This window comes from Octopus bimaculoides, chromosome 2, assembly GCF_046866305.1.
Source record: "Octopus bimaculoides isolate indiv1 chromosome 2, ASM4686630v1, whole genome shotgun sequence".
Classification (NCBI taxonomy): domain Eukaryota; kingdom Metazoa; phylum Mollusca; class Cephalopoda; order Octopoda; family Octopodidae; genus Octopus; species Octopus bimaculoides.
In genome coordinates, this window is record NC_142929.1 from 193,940,810 (window position 1) to 193,962,062 (window position 21,253).

The 21,253-nt window shown below is 40.7% G+C and overlaps 1 protein-coding gene across 3 annotated transcripts in view; it reads left to right on the forward strand.

Annotated features, from left to right (window-relative positions):
* Window positions 1-47: 47 nt before the first annotated feature.
* LOC106869906 (radial spoke head protein 3 homolog B) overlaps window positions 48-21,253 on the forward strand; it is a 50,604-nt gene continuing 29,398 nt past the window's right edge. The window contains exons 1-7 of one of the 3 annotated variants that reach the window (XM_052965828.2): window positions 48-150; window positions 4,517-4,655; window positions 5,884-5,965; window positions 8,571-8,858; window positions 10,087-10,290; window positions 11,897-12,059; window positions 15,137-15,366. In XM_052965828.2, coding sequence (XP_052821788.1) covers window positions 4,534-4,655; window positions 5,884-5,965; window positions 8,571-8,858; window positions 10,087-10,290; window positions 11,897-12,059; window positions 15,137-15,366 — 1,089 coding nt within the window. In that variant the 5' untranslated portion in view covers window positions 48-150; window positions 4,517-4,533. Of the gene's footprint in view, window positions 183-1,014; window positions 1,036-4,516; window positions 4,656-5,883; window positions 5,966-8,570; window positions 8,859-10,086; window positions 10,291-11,896; window positions 12,060-15,136; window positions 15,367-21,253 lie in introns of those variants that run through there. The other 2 variants (XM_052965827.2, XM_089348287.1) reach the window with 2 other exon arrangements.

Below are 21,253 nucleotides of genomic sequence, written 5' to 3' on the forward strand. Positions count from 1 at the left end.
ATAAATGACAAACAGCGACATTTTAACCAATCATAGTGAAGAATTACATTTTCTGTGCTCCGAAATATCTCCTTAGCAACCTAACAACAAACAACATTCATTGTTTTTGTTTGTTTTTTAAATTGGAACATTTCTAACATTTCTAAAGAGGTGAGAAAGAAATTTGGCGCCAAGACAGTTAGGTTGGTCGACTAAAATATTCCTTCTTTATAATATTTACTGCTATGTTGTGGAGTGGCGGAGAGCGATTTAACAAACTCCTCGACAATAACATCATAACTAAAACATCTACGAAAATATTATTGTGTAAAATTGTATTTCCTCTTTAATAGTATTTTTTGTAATATTTTTTATCCTACATATTAATTTTTAATTAGTTTTATTGAAGAAATCTATTTCTTGATGCAAAATATTTGCTAAATAGTGTTCTTAATTGTAAAGTAGAAAGATCTCAGAGAACCGGTTTCAATTTCCGGTTGCGGTTACATCTCTTACATAAATTGTAAATTATCTTTTTTAAAAAAAAGGCATGAACATCACACAATCTCGTTTCTCTTCTCTAAACCCAAAATGTTTCAAAATTTTCCCTTCGGTTCTCTCCCTTTAATTACAAGTCAGAATGGTCTTTCCCCGCCAACACCGTCAGAGGAGACACGGCCAGAAACCCGAATATTTGGACGGCGATGAGCACTAGAGTAATTAAAGTGTCTAGTTATTTAACAATGTGACTGAAAACCTATACATTCTGAGTTCAAATCTATTCAAGGTCGACTTTGCATCCTTCCAGGATTGATTGATTGATAAAGTACCTATAAAGAACTGAATTGATTTACTTCTCTTAGAGAAGAGCATCGGAGATATGAACAGGATTATAGCAGAAAATGGAGTAGGAGCAAGAATTCGGGTCCCGTGTCCATAGTTGACGGAATACTTGTAAGGATTTGAACTCGACACCTCTAAGTTGCTTCGTTCTAAACATAATCCACATGGATATTTTCGTTTCCTTGGAACATATCACTGAATGAAATAATTTTGGTAATTATTTTTACTGACAAGTTGCGAAAAATAATGTGGGCCCTAATTAGCAGGGTAGAGCAGCCGTAATTAATGAGTCTTGGGTGGGGTGGGGGATTTGTATCCGAATTGCCCTAATTTCTTTTCAATAGTGTAGCTGGGGAGGAGATTAGAGGCTGTCAGTTCCGGCGATTTTGTTACGGGCAGCATTTTTTTATTTTGCTGTATAGGTTTTAGGACACGAGGTAGGCACAATGTACCACTGGTTCTCTAGGGTCCACAACCTTAGATGTGTTATTAACGCTGCTAAATATCTTGAGAAAGATAGGAATGTCACAGAACCTCAGTCCTTCTTTGAGAAATTCTTATAATTCTTTATAAATAACCGAACATGTACCTAAGTAAGAAATCAATTTATAAGACTGGCTGACTCTATTGAATAGGCTTATATTACTGGTATTTCATCATCGTCAGTGAGTTGAATAGCAAAGTCATTAAAGGAAGAGAAACAACTGGAACGAAAAAGATCAGCGAAAGCAATTGTGCTTTACTGTCTGAAACCTGCTCCACGCCTAGGGTTTTATGTAAGAAATGGAGGAATCGAAAAATAGGAAGAAGAGTGAAAGGATTTGAAATAGGGAGGGAGTCTATGAAGAGACAAGAAAAGTCAGATGGAAGGAGAAAGGTAGAAAGCGATAACTTATCTGAAGTGTTGGTAGAGAGAGTAAGAGGAGAGGCGAAGCTGTTCTGCACACTTGTGCAGTGTCTGAGTATTGCTCACTTGTGGAGTTATGTCAAACTGGGGGGCCGGGGACGAATCTATCAACTGAATCCATTTTGAGAATCATCCCACCACCCATCCTTAACAAGGCAGAGAGCAAGCAGTGTTCCCCTGTCCAGAGGCAAAAGAGGTTATGTGGTGGACGAAGCTGAAAGAATTGAGGAAAAAACACATTCCTCGTTGGTCAAGCTGTCATCAACTTTTTTAAAGTTTCATTCAAAAAGGAAAGTGAGGGAGGAGAGAGAAGTGCTGCCTCCCACCGACTTTGTGGAAAAGATGGGTGACTTTGGTGAAAACTGTTAGAGGGAATGGCCCTACTCTTAAGCACTTGTAGATTGGAGAACAGGAGAGAGGGCTCGTGACTTTGGTAGTCACGGGGATTCTGGATCTGTGGGGTTCCTTGATTGACCCTTGTTGGAGTTTCTCCTGTATCAGGGGGATTGCATCACTCATGTTGTTCCATACTTTGTAGACAACGTACACTTGTATCTGTTGCCAGCATCCTCTGAGTAGCAGATTAGTTATGCTGTGGCTCCTAATGTGCAGACATGCTTTTGGGTTACACCACCTGCAATGATTTCTGGATGGTAAACATGTTTGGGCTCCATTTGTGAGGTATGTCTTTCTGCAGTTCATCTCCTTAACAGAGCTGTAGTCCTGGGTGAAGAAAAAACTGAGACTGGGCACCTGGCACCTAGAATATTGTCAGGGGCCCACAGCCCCCCACCAGTCGGGCAATGGGATTGGGGGATGTCCCGCTTAAGAAATTTATAGAGGATTAGTAAAGGAGAAGTGTGACACTGGGTGCCACTGAAAATGAACTGGCTGGTCTATTCTGGAGAACTTTCTGTTCACGAACAATCATGGATAATTTCCAGATGTCCTTGACCTGGCAGTGCTACAGTGGGGTGCTGCCGGTTCAAGATAGACTCAACAATCACTGAGGTGTGCGCAGAGGGACAAAACTGTTTTGCATACACTTGTTCAGTGTCTGGAAATTGCTGATTTGTGGGGTTATGTCAAACAGCTGCTGTCACATGTGGGATGGATCCATCTATCAGCTGATGATTGCCCCACCACCTTCCTCTAATCAGGTTGGCAAGGCAGTTTTCCTTTGGCTGGTGGCTGTGGTGAAAGAGGTTGTTTGGTGGACAAGGCATGAGGGCAGATCCATTCCTCTTTGGTAGAGGAAGTCTCATTGACTTCTTCAAGTTTCACTTGAAAAGGAAATTAAGAGCGGAGAAGGAAGTGCTGTCCTCGAGTGAGTTTATTGAAAGGTGGGTGAAAGTTGCAAAAATGGCAAGAGAGGATGGTACCTCTCTAAGTGTAGACCAGTGATTTGGAGAGGACACTTGCTCTTGATGTTTAGGGAAATCTCAGACAGTGGGGTTCCTCGATTATCCCTAGAGGCCTTCCTGTATCAGGAGGGCCACATCTCCATCATCCTCCCCTCCCACCTTTTTCTCTTTCTTAAACCTTTGTATATTATGTTTATTTCCTATGAAAGCCCCTACTACACTTTATGTCTGTCTTTGTATTGTCCCCCTCGTCCTTTACCCTTGTGGCAAATAAATGAAATCACTATTCTCATTGTGATGAAAACTCACAGCTTATTTTGCTGGGTATGACGGAAAGGGGGTCAGCTGTCCACAGCCAGCAGACTAAGGTGACACTTGTTTATTGGCCATGCTTCAAAACCTTGTAAAGAATTCTTGCAGTTCCAAGCAATGCTGACTTTTGGTAGGTGTTCTACCTTCACACTTGCACCACTCTTTTTCAGCCATGTTGGTAGTTGAGTGCTGATTTAATTTTCGTTCTCAAACACCTTCCTAATTTTCTCCTTGTACTCTATAGTAACTTTCCCTCTCTCCTTTCTCCTATCATCTTGCAGTACCCCTTTAGCTATTTGTATCCCTCGTTATTCTAATGATGTTGTCTTATTACTTCCATGTCTATATCCCTCTTACTCTCTTTCCATTCTTGAAGCCTTACCATTCCTCCCTTCCTGATTCTTTCATATCTACACTCTCTTCTCTTCACGACTGCAGCATGTTGTATCCACCATTTGTCAATATATTCTCTGGTCCTCCAGGCGACCAGTCAGTCCTCATCTCCATGAGACACCACCACCCCATCCGCCCTGAACATGTGACATATGCTTGACCAATGCAAGATGTCAACCCAGCCGGATCCTCAGTGAAGGGAACACAGTAAGCAGGGTCTAACTTGGAAAATCGAGCAATGTGGCCACTTACAGTTTCCCCGTCCATCCATGCAAAATGAAATAATCATGAACATCCTTCACAACAGCAAACCTGTTCCTGCTCCCCACATCATACCACTAATCTTTTTGTCCTGTCTTCTCAGAGAAGATCTACCCATCCCCCCCCCCCCAGTCAATAGCATTGATCAGCTGCTTATAAAAGTTGTCATGGATTAAGTGATCACCATAGTAATTTGTTTAATTTATCAGGGAGGAAGCCTTGTCTACTTTTCTGAGGAGCTGTTAACAAACTTTGAAACAGTCCATCAGGAGACTTCATCCCTCTTCATGCCACATAACAATAGCATAGAAAGAAGTGTTTGCATTCCTATTTAATACACAAGAAGGCTTTGTAATGTTTTAATTTATTTCATTTCCTCTGACTTACACTGCATTGCACATTGATTATATACACACACACACACATATATATATGTATGTATGTATATGTGTTTCAGAATTTCCGGTAGTGACGATGTCTGTGTTGCCGCAAAGACGAGCTGGTGCTGATGCTCCTCCGTATACATTCTCCAGTCAACCCCGGGTGGTATCTCATCGCAAGAAATACAAGGAGAAGCCACTGGCACCAGCAGCTGAGTAAGTACATACCAGTAATTATCCAGGGGATAAGATTTGACTGCATTCATGTACATGTATATACTCACACCCAGAGACACGCATATAAACACACGCACATGTACATATGCACACATGTACATATACACAGCCACACACACTTTCATATGTGTATTCTTTTGGTTATTTTCCTATGTACAAGGCAATGGACTACCACCACCACCACCACCACTACCATCTCACCATCACCACCCCCACCTCATCACTTGGTATAAACTGCATCATAAAGAAATTATACGAAGATGTATTAAAATTCTAGAGTTGGGTGCAAGTTCCAAACCAAGCTATGATTGGTGGCACGACTCCTCCATGTGGTGGATTCTCATGTGTTTTGTATTACAGAAGGATTGAAAGACATGACTGATGGCCCTTTTCTTAAGTGAACAGCAAGGAGGGCATAGCCTGAATGTTTCTTTCTACAGAGAGGGCTGTGGAGAAGCTTCCACCCTAAACCCAGGGTGCAGTGGTCTTAAATTTGGTCTTGACTGAATATATCTACCCACCCTACAACAGCAATGGGTTCTTCCATCTAACAAATTCCATTCATTTGGCTTTGATCAACATGGGGCTGTGCTTAAGGTGCCACACTATTAGATTAAAACCCAAATCATGCAATTACAAAGTGAAAGAGTTAACCACACAGCCATATTTGCTGAACTTGATAAAGGACTTCCATAATATAGTTCCTCAATGTGTGTGTTGGCTCCATAAACTCTGTGTATGTTCGTATATGCCTCTTCTATATATGTGATCATGACTACAGCTATACAACACTAATTGTGTGTGTTTCTTTTACATCTCAATGTTTGGGGATATCACTCCCTGACTCTTAATCACTCGGAGGCCTGTACTCTACTCTCCTCAATTGTTTTCACTGTCTCTTTAGTTGTGAACAGACATTGACACCTTCTCAGCCCCCCCCCCCACCTTCCCCACCCTACTCTCGACCCAGTTGAACATCCAGGGAAGAGACGGCTGCATCCGGTCCCTGGTTGGTACTCATTTACAGCTGAGTAGACTGCAGCAATAAGCTGTTTTACTGAAAACCACAACACACCATCCTGCCCAGGAACTAAATGCTTAACCTTACAACCAAGAGCCGAACACTTTAACCACCGGACCTCCTCCTACTTTTTTCCACTTTGATGAATGATGTGTTTATAATTGTTTTGTTTCTCTGTCTCACAAGGGAGGTACCTATGTACAGCAATATTATGTACGACCGACGAGTGGTACGCGGAAACACATATGCACTTAGTACTATACCTGCTGTAAGTATATATATATGTACCCTTTTACTCTTTTACTTGTTTCAGTCATTTGGCTGTGGCCATGCTGGAGCACCGCCTTTAGTCGAGCTAATCGACCCCAGGACTTATTCCTTGTAAGCCTAATACTTATTCTATCGGTCACTTTTGCCGAACCGCTAAGTTACGGGGATATAAACACACCAGCATCGGTTGTCAAGCGATGTTGGAGAGACAAACACAGACACACAAATATATACACACACACACACACACACATAATACATAGGTAGACGGAAACTGACAGAAGCCCATCATATATATATATATATATATATATATATATATATATATATATATGATGGGCTTCTGTCAGTTTCCGTCTACCTAATCCACTCAGAAGGCTTTGGTCGGCCCGAAGCTATAGAAGAAGACAGTTGCCCAAGGTGCCAGGCAGTGGGACTGAACCCGAAACCATGTGGTTGGTAAGCAAGCTACTTACCACACAGCCACTCCTATGCCTAGTCACCACTCGAGTTATCTCCCTTTACATGATTGTTGCCAATTAATCCTTTAGCATTTTAGCCAAGCATATCCAGCCCGATTATTTTATCTGTTTTATTTTCAAACCAGCCTGATTTGGCCCCTCACACCTACCCTACAATGTTGTTCTAATAATAAACAATCACACGCATCATGATTAATTCAAAACAATGTAAATATATACTCGTTGGCACTCCGTCGATTATGATAATGGAGGTTCCTGTTGCTTTGATTCACAGAACAGCTTGCTCGTGAAATCAATGTGGCTGAGTACTCCACAAGCACATATACCATTAATGTAGTTCTCAGGGCGATTCAGCATGACAAAGGATGTCACAAGGTTGGCCCTTTTTCAATTACAGGTACAACTCATTTTTACCAGTTGAGTGGACTGGAGGGGGAGGTGAAATAAAGTGTCTTGCTCAAGGACACAACATGCTGCTAGGTATTGAACTCATGAACTTACGATTGTGAGGAGCCAAATACCCACACACCTTCACTACACACACACATTAGAGAGAGTGATGTGAATGCTAAAGAGTTAACTCTTAATTAAGAAATATTATTGATTGATTATTGATTGTTGTTATGAATCTTTGTTTGTTTATTTTATATCTCACTTTGCCAAACCATTGTGTCATCGGTCACAGGTTTAGCTGAGGTTCACTGTTATTGGATCCCTGTACTTAGGGCAGTCAGAGGAACAAGGGATTGTCTTTGCAACTTGGATGAAACAAATACTATAAGGGACTTCATTCGAAAGCATTTGTTAAAAGCAAACATATATAAAGCAAATGCATACATATACACACTCATGACAGATACTGGTGTCACACAAATGGCACCCTTGCCAGTGGCACGTAAAAGCACCCATTACACTCTCAGAGTGGTTGGCATTAGGAAGGGCATCCAGCCATAGAAAACCATGCCAAATCAGATTGGAGTCTGGTGCAGCCTTCCAGCCTTGCCAGCCCTCGTCAAACCGTCCAACTCATGCCAGCATGGACAACAGATATTAAATGATGATGATGATGATGAATGATACACACATACATTTACATATATACACACATGTGTCTTTTAAATTCGTTTATGGTAATGCTAACGATATGCAAATAAAGCTCTTATTTCCTTATGCCAGCTCCCAACTAATGCTGCTGACCAGGGAGTCAGATTGTTCAGGGTTGCATCATGGTTACACCGATATAATGTGGGATCCAAAATATAATAACAACAATAATTCTAGGATGGAAATTATAAATATTTAATACATCCCTACACACTTTTCCACAAATCCCATGATTTTGACATCAGAGTCAGTCTCCTTGGGGTTAGTAGAGTATAGTCTGTATTATCCGTGGGTATTCGGTTGATCATCATCATTGATTCATTTCATCAGGCGATACTGTATTATTTGGATGAATACACATATGTATACATATACACATAGAAGATGGAAAAACAGCTGATGTGAGATGAAAGTCTCCAGAAGTTGTTCAAGGAAAGAGAGATATGGTCGTTTCAGTTTTGTGGTGTTGGGAATGGAAGTGTGAGTTTGAGAGGATGTTATTGTTGCTGCAAACAAGAAAATAAAATACAGCATTGAAACAGTGGATTATGGATGGTTCCACTAAATGTAGCCCCAGGCATGGCTGTGCAATTAAGAAGACTGTCTTGCCCATGTCTTCTAGCATAGTCTCAAACTGATTAATGCCTGGCACTGGAAATTGGTTGGTGAAAACAACAACAGTAAATGATAGTGCTTAATTAAAAAACTCTTTGGATAGGAAAAAAATCAACTTTTCTATCCAAAGAGTTTTTAAACCCAATATTCACTGCAGAAACCATCTGAAATCAGACTGGAGTCTGGTGCAGCTTCCCAGTCCACCAGCTCTGGTCACACTGTCCAACCCATGCCAGCATGGACAACAGATGTTAAATGATGATGATGATGATGATGATTCGCATGCTGTTGTTCATAGCTTTATCTTGCTTCAAGTTTCACCGTTAAAAGTTTCACCATTCTCTTGAAGTTTTTAAATTCTTGTGATGTAAACAATATGATATTTTTTAAACATTTTTTTAGCAAGCTCAACCAGATCCTTTAGAGGCCCAACGTCGGCAAGAAGCTAAGCGAAGAGCTAATGCAAGAAGACGTGCTAAGGAACAGTTTGAGAGGCTAACCCCAGAACCAGTCCCCGGTAGAAAACACATTGATGTTCAAACTGAGCTTTATCTTGAAGAAATCTCTGACCGTGTTGAAGAGGCTGATGTTGACATTCAAACCGATTACTTTCTAGATCGTCCCCCAACACCTTTATATGTCCCGGCCAAAACTGGAATTGATGCTGCAACACAGATACTTGATGGAGAGGTATGTCTTATCTTTCAACAAATACTTCAATGGCTCCATTTATTTGTTATTAGAGATTGGTCGGTTGGCACCAAAGCTCAGTAGAGCAGTGGTTCTCAACCATTTTTTGCCTGGGGACCCCTTTGGTTCCTATTTTACTCGACTGGGCCCTCATAGCCATTCAATGTTTTAAAAATTCCTATCATATTTTTTATGATTAAATATTAATAAGAAATTGTTAAAGTATTTTAGGGATTGCAGGAAATTCAACCATTTTAGGAAATTACTGTTTTTTAAATCTCATCACAACAAGAGAGATATTCAGCAACAGTACTCTTGGAGTAAAGATTGTGTTGCCAACATAACATGGCAGTCCTGGTTTTGGACGAATGTTGCAGTAATTTAGCCCCAGGAGACATCGTCTCCAGCTGGCTATACGACACGATCTGTGTCCTTATATTTTCGAACAATTCATTACAAATAAATTTTAATAACAAAATCTTCTAGGCACCCTGCCAAGAGTCATATGGACCCCGATTGAGAACAGCTGAATGAGTAGAGCATTAATAATTGTTAGAGTGGCAGAGAAAATAGGCCAGCCCTGCCATGCCTTGATTTATATTATACAAGTGCTTCTCTGAGTGGTTGGCGTCAGGAAGGGCATCCAGCTGTAGAAACTCTGCCAGATCAGACTGGAGCCTGGTGTTGCCATCCGGTTTCACCAGTCCTCAGTCAAATCGTCCAACCCATGCTAGCATGGAAAGCGGACGTTAAACGATGATGATGATGATGATGATGATGAAGTGCTAAAACCTTACACCCAGAGATTAAGTGGTTGACTGTTTCAATCCTACCGCTGCACTATCAGCACTTTGGGTCGACTCCATTTTCCATCACATTGGCTTGATAGTTCTGGGTCAATAAGCTCTGATCTTGTTTAACTTTGTGGACTTCATTTTTGTTTATGCATCTCTTCAAGTGATAATCCTGCAGGATGGTTAGCATGCTGGGCAAAATGCATTGTGGAGTTTTATTTGTCTTTATGTTCTGAATTCAAATTCCACTGAGGTTGACTTGCCTTTCATCCTTTTGGGGTCGATAAATTAAGTACCAGTTGCGTACTGGAGTTGATGCAATTCCCTTACCCCCAGCTCCCCAAAAGTTGCTGGCCTTGAGCCAAAAATCGAACTCCTTATTTCCATATGTTGTTAATATCTCTACGTCTGTTGCTTTTATTTCTCGTGGCCAGTTATTTGATTTCAGTATCGAAGTGCAACCAATATTGGAAGTGCTGGTTGGGAAAACAGTTGAACAGTCTTTGATTGAAGTATTAGAAGAGGAAGAATTGGCTAATTTGAGGAAGCAGCAGCGCCAGTATATTGAGTTGCGTAACGCTGAACTTGCAGAACAACAACGACTGGAAGAGCAAAACAGGAGAAAAGTGGAAGAAAAGGTAAACCTTGTTCATTGTTATCAAACTTATTTATTGTTATCAAGGAAATGTAGGGACGTTTAGGTGTAGAATGGGATGTTTTGTCTTGTCTTGTTGGTCTGGAGGAAGGGGTTGTGCCCATGGGCTTGTCAGGGTCTCTGAGACTGCTGAGACTGATGTGCCACTTGGAGGGAATTTCCAGATGACTGATATTCTGGTGAAGAATGATTGGGGAAATGCTTAGTGTGAGGCTAGGACATAATATGGGTAATGAAGTGAAGTGCAGGGGTTGCCAGAGAACCTCACTATAGCAAGACATCTCTATTACACTTTAACATCCCCAAACGACAAAGAGGTATAAAGCCACCTCTTCCCACACGTCAAACACTTCACACCCAACTGAACTGAGTGAGTGGGTGGGTGGGGGAGGGGTGCTTTTTGCCTTTCCTTTCCTTTTCTTGGAAGTTACTTGGCAACCTCATATGTGCCAATGGTACAGCAAAAGCACCCGGGACACACTGTCAAGTAGTTGACATCAAGAAGGGTGCCTGACCATAGAAACCATGCAAAAGCTGGCATTGAAACCAGGTTCCTTCAAACTGTCCAAATGACCATACCAGCATGGAAAACAGACATTAATTGGTGATGGTGATGATGATGATGACTAGGAGGAGGAGGAGGAGGAACAGAGGAAGCAGAGTAGGATGATGAAGTTAATTAAACATGGTATCAGGAATGAGGAGAATTTGGTCAGTGAAGACTCTTGGACTTTTGGCTGGAAGAGCTTTCATCTTAGATTTACTTCTTAATCGGTCAAGGATGACTCAGGGCCAAACAACAACAACAACAACAACAACAACAACAACAGATCTATAAAAGCCTAAATCCTCCATTTGTGATGGAATTCTAGAAATTTCATTATCTTTTGCTGTGAGGCAGGACTGTCTGAGACACACTCAGAACAATGGAACCGTTCTGCACACATTCATGCAGGGTCCAAATATTGCTGACTTGTGTGCCATGTGTGGAACAAATCTGACTATTGGCCGAATCCATTGTGAAGACTGCTCCACTGCCCACCACAAGAGGCAAAAGAGGTTATGTGGTGGACGAAGCTGAAAGAATTGAGGAAAAACACATTCCTCGTTGGTCAAGCTCTCATCAACTTTTTAAAGTTTCATTCAAAAAGGAAAGTGAGGGAAGAGAGAGAAGTGCTGCCTCCCACCGACTTTGTGAAAAGATGGGTGACTTTGGTGAAAACTGTTAGAGGGAATGGCCCTACTCTAAGCGCTTGTAGATTGGAGAACAGGAGAGAGGGCTTGTGACTTTGGTAGTCAGGGGGATTCTGGATTTGTGGGGTTCCTTGTTTGACCCTTGTTGGAGTTTCTCCTGTATCAGGGGGATTGCATCACTCATATTATTACAAACTTCGTAGACTTGTATCACATTTCACTGTCTTTTCCATTTCTTTTTCCCTTTCTGTAAATCCTCATACAAATTGTTGCCTGTCCTTGTGATGTCCCCTCAACAATGTGCCTGTGGATAATTTTAAAAAATCACCATCATCATCATCATCACCATTTATTTATATATTTTTGAATTTTTCATTTTTTTCCCCCAAAAACAGGAAATGAGAATGTTACAACAAGTTGCTGTTATGAGGAGAGAGAAAGAAACTGCTGAGAAGATTTCTGCCATGGCTTTTGCTCAGAGTTACCTGAGGGATCTTGTACCCACAGTCTTTGCAATACTTTCAGATAATGGTTATTTCTATGACCCAGTTGAAAAAGGTCAGTCAGCCTGTTTCCATTTAATCGTTTTTATGATAGTAAGAATAACAAGAGAGAGTCTGTGTATTATGGCATAACAAAAATATCACATGGAGTTTATCAGTTCAAAAGTATCAAACGAGTTATTTGATTTCTCACTCATCTTTTGCCAAAATATAAAACCTACACGCAATATAAACCTGTAGCAAAAGGAACAAGACACTTGGAGAAATTCACTCTTTTACCTGCTCCTGCAGTTCTTGTAACATGGTGAAGGATGCCTCAATCCATTGCACAGTCTGTGAGCCTTCCAACCTCACAAACTGCCACTAATCCTTTTGGTCCCTTGCCAAGAGAGTCTTTTTCAATTTTGTGGATTCTTCCTTTTCTTCGTTTCTCAAACAAAATGGTTCTGGAAGCAGTTTTCTCTCTGACAAACCCTCCACATTACTTTCACCCAAAAACCTAAATCTTCTCCAAAACTTTCTATTCTGCTAGATTCACCACTACAAACACCTCTTGTCACTTCAAATATAAAGGGCCACTAGCCCCTTGTATTACCTTCAACTAATAGACCCAATGCCATCCCTGTCCTTGCTAAACTCTTCAATTTGTCTGTCTGTCTGTCTTATCCACAGAATGTAGCTTTACTGACCCTCATTACTCTCGTATTCCCAAAGATGACAGAAGCAACCATTTACAATAATTTTATCCATTACTTTGAATCTCTCCCCTCCCACCTAGTGACCACCACTACTGGTTTTATTAAGCCAGGTCCACTACAGACCTACTCTAGTGGGCACTTGCTAAAAGCAATGCCATTATCCTCAACAATTCTAAAACTTTTTAGCATTCCCAGCATGCAAATCTCCAGTGAAACTGCCCACAATGCACTGCATTCATCCCTTAGATCAATGGCTTCCTGTTAGATTGCATCACCTCAACATGGGTTTCTGGTGTTCCCTTTAACCCCCACACTCTATCAATCCTGTCGCTCTTCACAATTCAGTGTTGACTACACCCCCGCATCAAAACCTTACTTGATGTCACCTCCAAAAATGATCACCCCTATGTAGATGATTCCATTCCTGATTCCTTCCTCACCTTCAGCACCCCTGGGCCATCCACATTCCACCTTAGACCCTGATACCAAACCTAAACAGACTCCCTAAACAGAGCCCTATAATGTGGTTGAATCAGTCTTGTCTTCTTCAATAGGAAAAAGACACAATCGTTTTTGGACCCAACTCCACAAAACTTCAGCTGAGACTCTAAAGATCATGATGAATGTTTGGATTTTATTGTTATGGAGAATTTCTCCTGAAATACAACTTCATCGTAGTTAAGATTGTATTTCTAAGACTGACCCTCAGGTGGGACCCTGCTTGGCATACTGTCTTTATTTGGAGAACATTGCTGCTGCTACCCTTGCAGACATTCTTGATCGCAGCCAAAGACAGGTCACTCAACTGTCTGACACGACTCACCAACACACTTCAATATGTGGGCCACAGACATTCTGTGTCCTCTCTCTGTCTTTTCTATCACTAATACGTAGTGTGTGTGTGTGTATATATATGTGTATATATATATATGTATATGTATGTATATATATGTATATATATATATATATATATATATATATATATATATATATATATATATATATATATATATATATATATATATATATATATATCATCATCGTCGTTGTCATTGTTGTTTAATGTCCACTTCCATGCTGGCATGGGTTGGACGGTTTGACTGAGAACTGATGAGCCAAGGAGCTGTACCAGGCCCCAATCTGATCTGGCAAGTTTTTACAGCTGGATGCTCTTCCTAATGCCAACCACTCTGAGGGTGTAGTGGGTACTTTTTACGTGCCACTGGCAAGAGGGTCTATGAGGTGGTAGTGGCATCGACCACACTTGATTGATGCTTTTTACGTGCCACCGGCACAGGAGCCAGTCAGGTGGCACTGGCAACAACCACACTTGAATGGTGCTTTTTACATGCCACTGGTATGGGTGCCAGTCACGCAGTACTAGCATTGGCCATGGCAATAACTTCACTTTACTTATCAGGTATAGTTTATTGTCCAATGATTGAAGGCTACTCTTAAATGGGCCGGTTATGCTGCACTGGCATAGGCCACGGTTATGGTCTCATTTGGCTTGCTGGATCTTCTCAAGCGCAGTACATCTCCAAAGGTCTTGGTCACTTGTCATTGCCTCAGTGAGGCCCAACGTTCGAAGGTCGTGCTTCACCACTTAATCCCAGGTCTTCCTGGGTCTGTGTCTGTGTTTGTCTCCCCACCATCGCTTGACAACCGATGTTGGTGTGATTACACCCCCTTAACCTAGGCAAAAGAGACCAATAAAATAAGTACTAGGCTCACAAAGAATAAGTCCTGGGGTCAATTTGTTCAACTAAAGGTGGTGCTCCAGCATGGCCACAGTCAAATGACTGTAACAAAAGAGTAAAACCATATATACCCATACATTCATGTGATAACACACCACACACACACACACACACGCACACACACACACACACACACACACGCACACACACACACACACACACACACACATCTACAAGAAAATTTTATTTTTTACACCCAACCCATTCTTTAAAGTTAAATACACTGAAAGACTCCAATAAATAATTATATCTTTCTGTATATTATTAATTAATGTGGTTAATTAATTAATTACTTGAGTGTCCTAGTGATGTTTTCGTACTACCCACTGCCTGCCACTGCATCAGAGCAGGTGAGGCTGAACACACCTGCTTGAAGTGGGAGCAAAGAAACTGGAAGCTGACCCTTTCCCTGTCTTGAGGATGCCAGAGAAACCTGGGACATTTTTTTCTGGGAGCGGGGGGGTTCCATGAATTACCTAAGTGTGCCCTACTTTGGAGCATTCTGTTTATTTATTATTTTTCTGTTTACATATCCTTTTGTTGTACCCTTTAATGCTTTCCCCTGATCGATGTGTGTTGTATCTCATCCTTTGACATTGTCCACCATATCTTGGGCCCTTGTAGACAATACAAGAAATCATCATCATCATCGTCGTCATTATTTTGTTCTTCAGATATCGAAGAGGGTTTCTTGCCCTGGTTAATGCAGAATGTTAACAGAGAAGTGAATAACAGCAAACTGATTTGCAGAATCGCTGATTCCATGATCGATCATGTGATCAAAGAGAGGAATTTAGCATTTTTGAGATTAGAAGAACGCATTCAGCAGGAGAAAGAGTTGGCGAAAATACTACCGGAACCATCTGCAACAGAGTTAGAGGAAGACCAGGTTGAAGAGAGTGAGGTAAGTAGAGAATTTGTTCAGAGCAATTCCATCTGTGGGGATACTGTCACATCTAATCTTCTAATGATATCACGTTCTCTTAAACTACATAACTATGTCAACCGGAGGGCTATGGTTGGAATGTCTTTGATTATAATTCTGCTCTATCTGGGTCTGATCTGGAGCTAAACAACGACAACAACACTAACAAACAACAGCTGTGTGTGTGTGTACATTTATGTATGTATATTCATATGTGTGTGAATGTATTCTATACAAATATTGTATACACACGTTCACATGCACACACATACACATTTATATATCACAGTGTAATGGCTGTAAATATATACAGTTTGATATTATACATGGAGCAAATATTAACTAATATAGAACTCAATACTTGTGCTAATGATCAGTCAGTGGCAAGATCAAACTCAGGGAGACTGTCATGTTTTGGATGTAGTTACATGTGGTGGTATATTACAGGTATATAACTGGTCAGAATGTTACCTTCAGTTTCACAACGTTATAGTGGGGCCTGGGAGAAAATAGGTTGGGAAACACTGCATTAGGGAGTATTGTCCTTGATGTATAAAAACACAGTCATCCATATTTGGAAGACTTTATTCGTAGATTTGCACGAAAATTTAGTCTCGGATCTTTGTAGACTTTTATCTTTTCTATCCTTAAAACGGAGATGCTTTTGCAAAATTTTGAAACTTTCACATTCCCTTTTGCCAAACTGTTAGGATATGGGGACATAAACACATCAGTTGTCAAGTGGTGGTGGTGGTGGGGTGACAAACACATACAAAGACACACACAAAAATATATATATAAATATACATACATACAAGCACCCTTCAATCATTGGGTGATATGCTGTGCTTGTGAAGACCTGTTGAACTGAGTGAAATTGTAGTGATGGCTGATGCCAGTGCTGTCTGAGTGGCACCCATGCCACCAACATGTAGTGGGACTGAACACCCGTGTAGTTGGGAAGCAAGCTTCTTACCACACAGCCATGCCTATTGATATTATATTTATAATATACTAGCTGAGGAACCCGGCGTTGCCCGGGAATGAAATTGTTGCTTATATACTGGAAGGAAAAAAGCAAAATATGCTGTATAGAAATCTGAGGACATTCTGTAGATGGACTCTCAGATGAATGATGACTGGGCACCTCTCATGAATTGGAAAATTGAAGATGCGCCAAAAAGCCTCATTGGTACTTGGAAACTTTTACGAAAATTAAAATGGGGATTAAATGCACACACACAGAGTATCACACATCAGATGAAATGGACGTGTATGTGTGTGTGAGAGAGAGAGAGAGGTTTGTTGTCATGTATACATACATGTATAAATAAGCATACATCTTTGTGTGTGTGTGTGTGTGTGTGTGTGTGTGTGCGTGTGTATGAGAGAGAGAGAGAGAGTAAATACTACATACACACCGCTCTCTCACTCTGTCTCACACACATACATCCAAAAGTGAGGGATGCATATGACAACACACCCCTTGACTCACTCACACTCTGTCTCTTACAAAGACACACGTGTGTATGCGCGTGTGTGCTGTGTGTGTGTGAGAGAGAGAGACACAGACAGACAGACAGAGACAGAGAGAGAGAGAGAGACAGACAGAGCCAGTGAAGAGGTGTGTCGAAAATTATATGTACATACATAAATAGTCATACATTTCTTCTACGTATGTGTGAGTGTGTGTGTGAGAGAGAGAGAGAGTCATTGAAACATCTCTCTGTCTCTCTCTCTCTCTCTCTCACACACACACACACATGCAGATATACACACAGAAAAGATGTATGCATATGTATTTATGTATGTACGTAGACATCACAACACACCCCTTCACTCACACACATACATAAACACACGTGAGTGTATGATTCACTACGAATACATAGAGGTGAACACGGCGTGCCAAAAAAAAAAATAATAAAAAATTTATTTACGGAAATTAACGAAGTGTATGAGTTCGGAACGAAATCAAACCTGGAGTGTGTAAATGAGAGAGAGAGAGAGAGAGAGAGAGAGAGAGAGAGAGAACATTGCAAAGAATGAATGAGATGAACATGGAACGCCCCAAAATCGTATAAATAAAAAAGCACGTTAAAAACTATTTTGTACGGAATATTTAAATTTATGAACTTCGTAAATATGTGTTTCAGTAATTGATCGTAATAGAGAGTGAGAGACGTCACCGTTTTTTCACGTCCGTACCGGAAGTTGACATTGAGAAACCTTTTTAAAGAAGTGAATCTTAAATATAAAGCAATATTATTTATTTTTAATTAGAGATAAAAAAAAAAATCAAATGAAGAGCCTAAGATTTATCCGAGGTCAAATTATTCATGTATCACAAGTATGGAAGTAAATGTTGAAGCCGTTTTCACGTGATAAGCGATTACACACACATCTCTGTTTTATATATAGTATATATATATATATATATATATATATATATATATATATATATATATATATATATATATAGGAAAATGAAAAAAAGCCAGAATGCTGAACTGGAAGCATAATTTAATAAAGATTTTTTCTAACCGGTTTTCATTGCGAAGAAGCAAATTATCAAGAAGAAGGAGAATGAAAATGTTTTTTTACAAAGAAGTACAAAATGAAGAAAATAATATATAAAACAATAATATATAAAAAAATAAATATACCCATACATTATATTGTCTTTGAGCTTTTGTAGTTCAATAGTAGTTCATGTATAAATTGGTAGGAAAAATAAGGATGCATGAGAGTTGAGAGTTTTGTTAGGTTTAAAAAAAGGGTTAAAAGTTTATGTTAAGCAGGAAATGTGGTGTCAAAACAGGAAGTGTGTGTAAGGGGAGACAAGTGTTTTTAGTTGGAGTTATGAACTCTTTTTTTCCCAACAGGAAGTTTGTGTTTGTTCATAGAGAAATAAGGTCACTGAGGGGTGTGTGTGTTAAGAAATGGTTGGAATTTCTCTATGAAAAGATTCTCCTTGTTGATTCTTTCTTGTGTGGAGATTCTGTCTTTACATTGATAGAAAGGGAATATAATGAATTTAGGGTTTTTGTTTCTGGTGCAAGAGTCTATGTGGCCACTGAGTGGAATTTGGCGGTATTGAGGGAAGTTTATTTGTTCCTTATGGACAGCTACTCTTCTACGTAATGGGAGGCTCATCTGTCCGATATAGAAGTTTTTCTCTATGAACAGACACAAACTTCCTGTTGAGAAAAAAAGAGTTCATAACTCTAACTAAAAACACTTGTCTCCCCTTACACACACTTCCTGTTTTGACACCACATTTCCTGCTTAACACAAACTTTTAACCCTATTTTTAAACCTAACAAAACTCTCAACTCTCATGCATCCTTATTTTTCCTACCAATTTATACATGAACTACTATTGAACTACAAAAGCTCAAAGACAATATAATGTATGGGTATATTTATTTTTTTATATATTATTGTTTTATATATTATTTTCTTCATTTTGTACTTCTTTGTAAAAAAAACATTTTCATTCTCCTTCTTCTTGATAATTTGCTTCTTCGCAATGAAAACCGGTTAGAAAAAATCTTTATTAAATTATGCTTCCAGTTCAGCATTCTGGCTTTTTTTCATTTTCCTATTATTTCTCCACGTGCGGTTAACACAACCCCACTATTTACTGACTTATATATATATATATATATATATATATATATATATCATCATCATCATCATCATCATCATCGTTTAATGTCTGTTTTCCATGCTGGCATGGATTGGACGATTTGACTGAGGACTGGTGAACCAGATGGCTACACCAGGCTCCAATCTGATCTGGCAGAGTTTCTACAGCTGAATGCCCTTCCTAACACCAACCACTCAGAGAGTGTAGTGGGTGCTTTTACGTGCCACTGGCACGAGGGCCAGTCAGGCGGTACTGGCAACGACCACGCTCAAGAGGAGTTTTTACATGCTACCTGCATGGGCGTCAGTCTAGCGGCACTGGCAACAACCACACTCAAATGTTGTTTTTCACATGTCACCGGCACATGTGCCGGTAAGGCGACGCTGGCAACACTCGCGCTCGAATGCTGCTTTTCACATGCCACTGGCACGGGAGCCAATCTGTGGCCCTGACAACAATCATGCTTGGATGTGCTTTTAATATTCCACTGGCACAAGTGCCAATCAGGTGGTACTGTCATCGGCCACGTCAGCAATTTTGATTTGCCTCAATTCGCAAGCAAATTTTATTGTCCAATGAATGAGGGGTATTCATAAGTTGGCTGGTTACACCCACTGGCATAGGCCAAGGGCTATGGTCTCACTTGGCTTGTCAGGTCTTCTCAAGCACAACATATCTCCAAAGGTCTCGGTCACTAGTCATTTCTTTGGTAAGGCCCAATGTTTGAAGGTCGTGACTCACCACCTCATCCCAGGCCTTCCTGGGTCTACCTCTTCCACAGGTTCCCTCAATTGCTAGGGTGTGACACTTTTACACACAGCTATCCTCATCCATTCTCGCCACATGACCATACCAACGCAATCGTCTCTCTTGCACACTACAACTGAGGCTTCTTAGGTCCAACTTTTCTCTCAGGGTGCTTACACTCTGTCGTGTATGCACACTGACATTATACATCCTTCGGAGCATACTGGCTTCATTCCTTGCAAGCTTACGCATGTCCCCAGCAGTCACAGCCCATGTTTCACTACCATGTAGCATGGCTGTTCATACACATGCATCATACAGTCTGCTTTTTACTCTGAGCGAGAGGCCCTTTGTCACCAACAGAAGTAGAAGCTCTCTGAACTTTACCCAGGCTATTCTTATTCTAGCAGCTACACTATCAGAGCATCCACCCCAGCTATATATATATATATATATGTATATATATATATATATATATATATATATATTGGCTCATGTGCGGGCGACACATGAAATCTTTCGAGCGAGATCGTTGCCGGTGCCCCTGGGCCGGCTTGCGGGTGACACATGAGGTTTTTCGAGCGGGATCGTTTGCCAGTGCCCCCGGACTGGCTCATGTGCGAGCGACACATGATATCTTTCGTGCGAGATCGTTGCCAGTGCTCATGGACTGGCTCTTGTGCGAGTGACACATGAGGTTTTTCGAGCGAGATCGTTGCCGGTGCCCCTGGACTGGCTCTTGTGCGGGTGGCACATAAAAGACACCATTTCGAGCGTGGCCGTTTTCGTGCGGGTGACACGTAAAAGCACCCACTACACTCTCTGAGTGGTTGGCGTTAGGAAGGGTATCCAGCTGTAGAAACTCTGCCAAATTAGATTGGAGCCTGGTGTTGCCATCCGGTTTCACCAGTCCTCAGTCAAATCGTCCAACCCATGCTAGCATGGAAGGCGGACGTTAAACGATGATGATGATATATATATATATATATAGGTGCAGGACTGGCTGTGTGGAAAGTAGCTTGCTTACGAACCACATGGTTCTGGGTTCAGTCCCACTCCATGGCACCTTGTGCAAATGCCTTCTACCAAATCCACTCAGGCTGACCAAAGCCTTGTGAGTGGATTTGGTAGACAGAAACTGAAAGAAGCCCATTGTATATATGTATATATATATATGTATGTATGTATGTGTGTCTGTGTTTGACCCCCCACCCCCACCCATCGCTTGGCAACTGATGTTGGTGTGTTTACATCCCTGTAGCTTAGCGGTTCAGCAAAAGACCCCAATAGAATAAGTACTAGGCCTGAGTAAAGGCGGTGCTCCAGCATGGCCGCAGTCAGTCAAATGACTGAAACAAATAAAAGAATAAAAGAAAAGAATATGTGTGTGTGTGTCTGTGTATTATTAATAAATATATATATACATATATATATATAAAATTTTAAAATAGGATAAAATCTTTATAA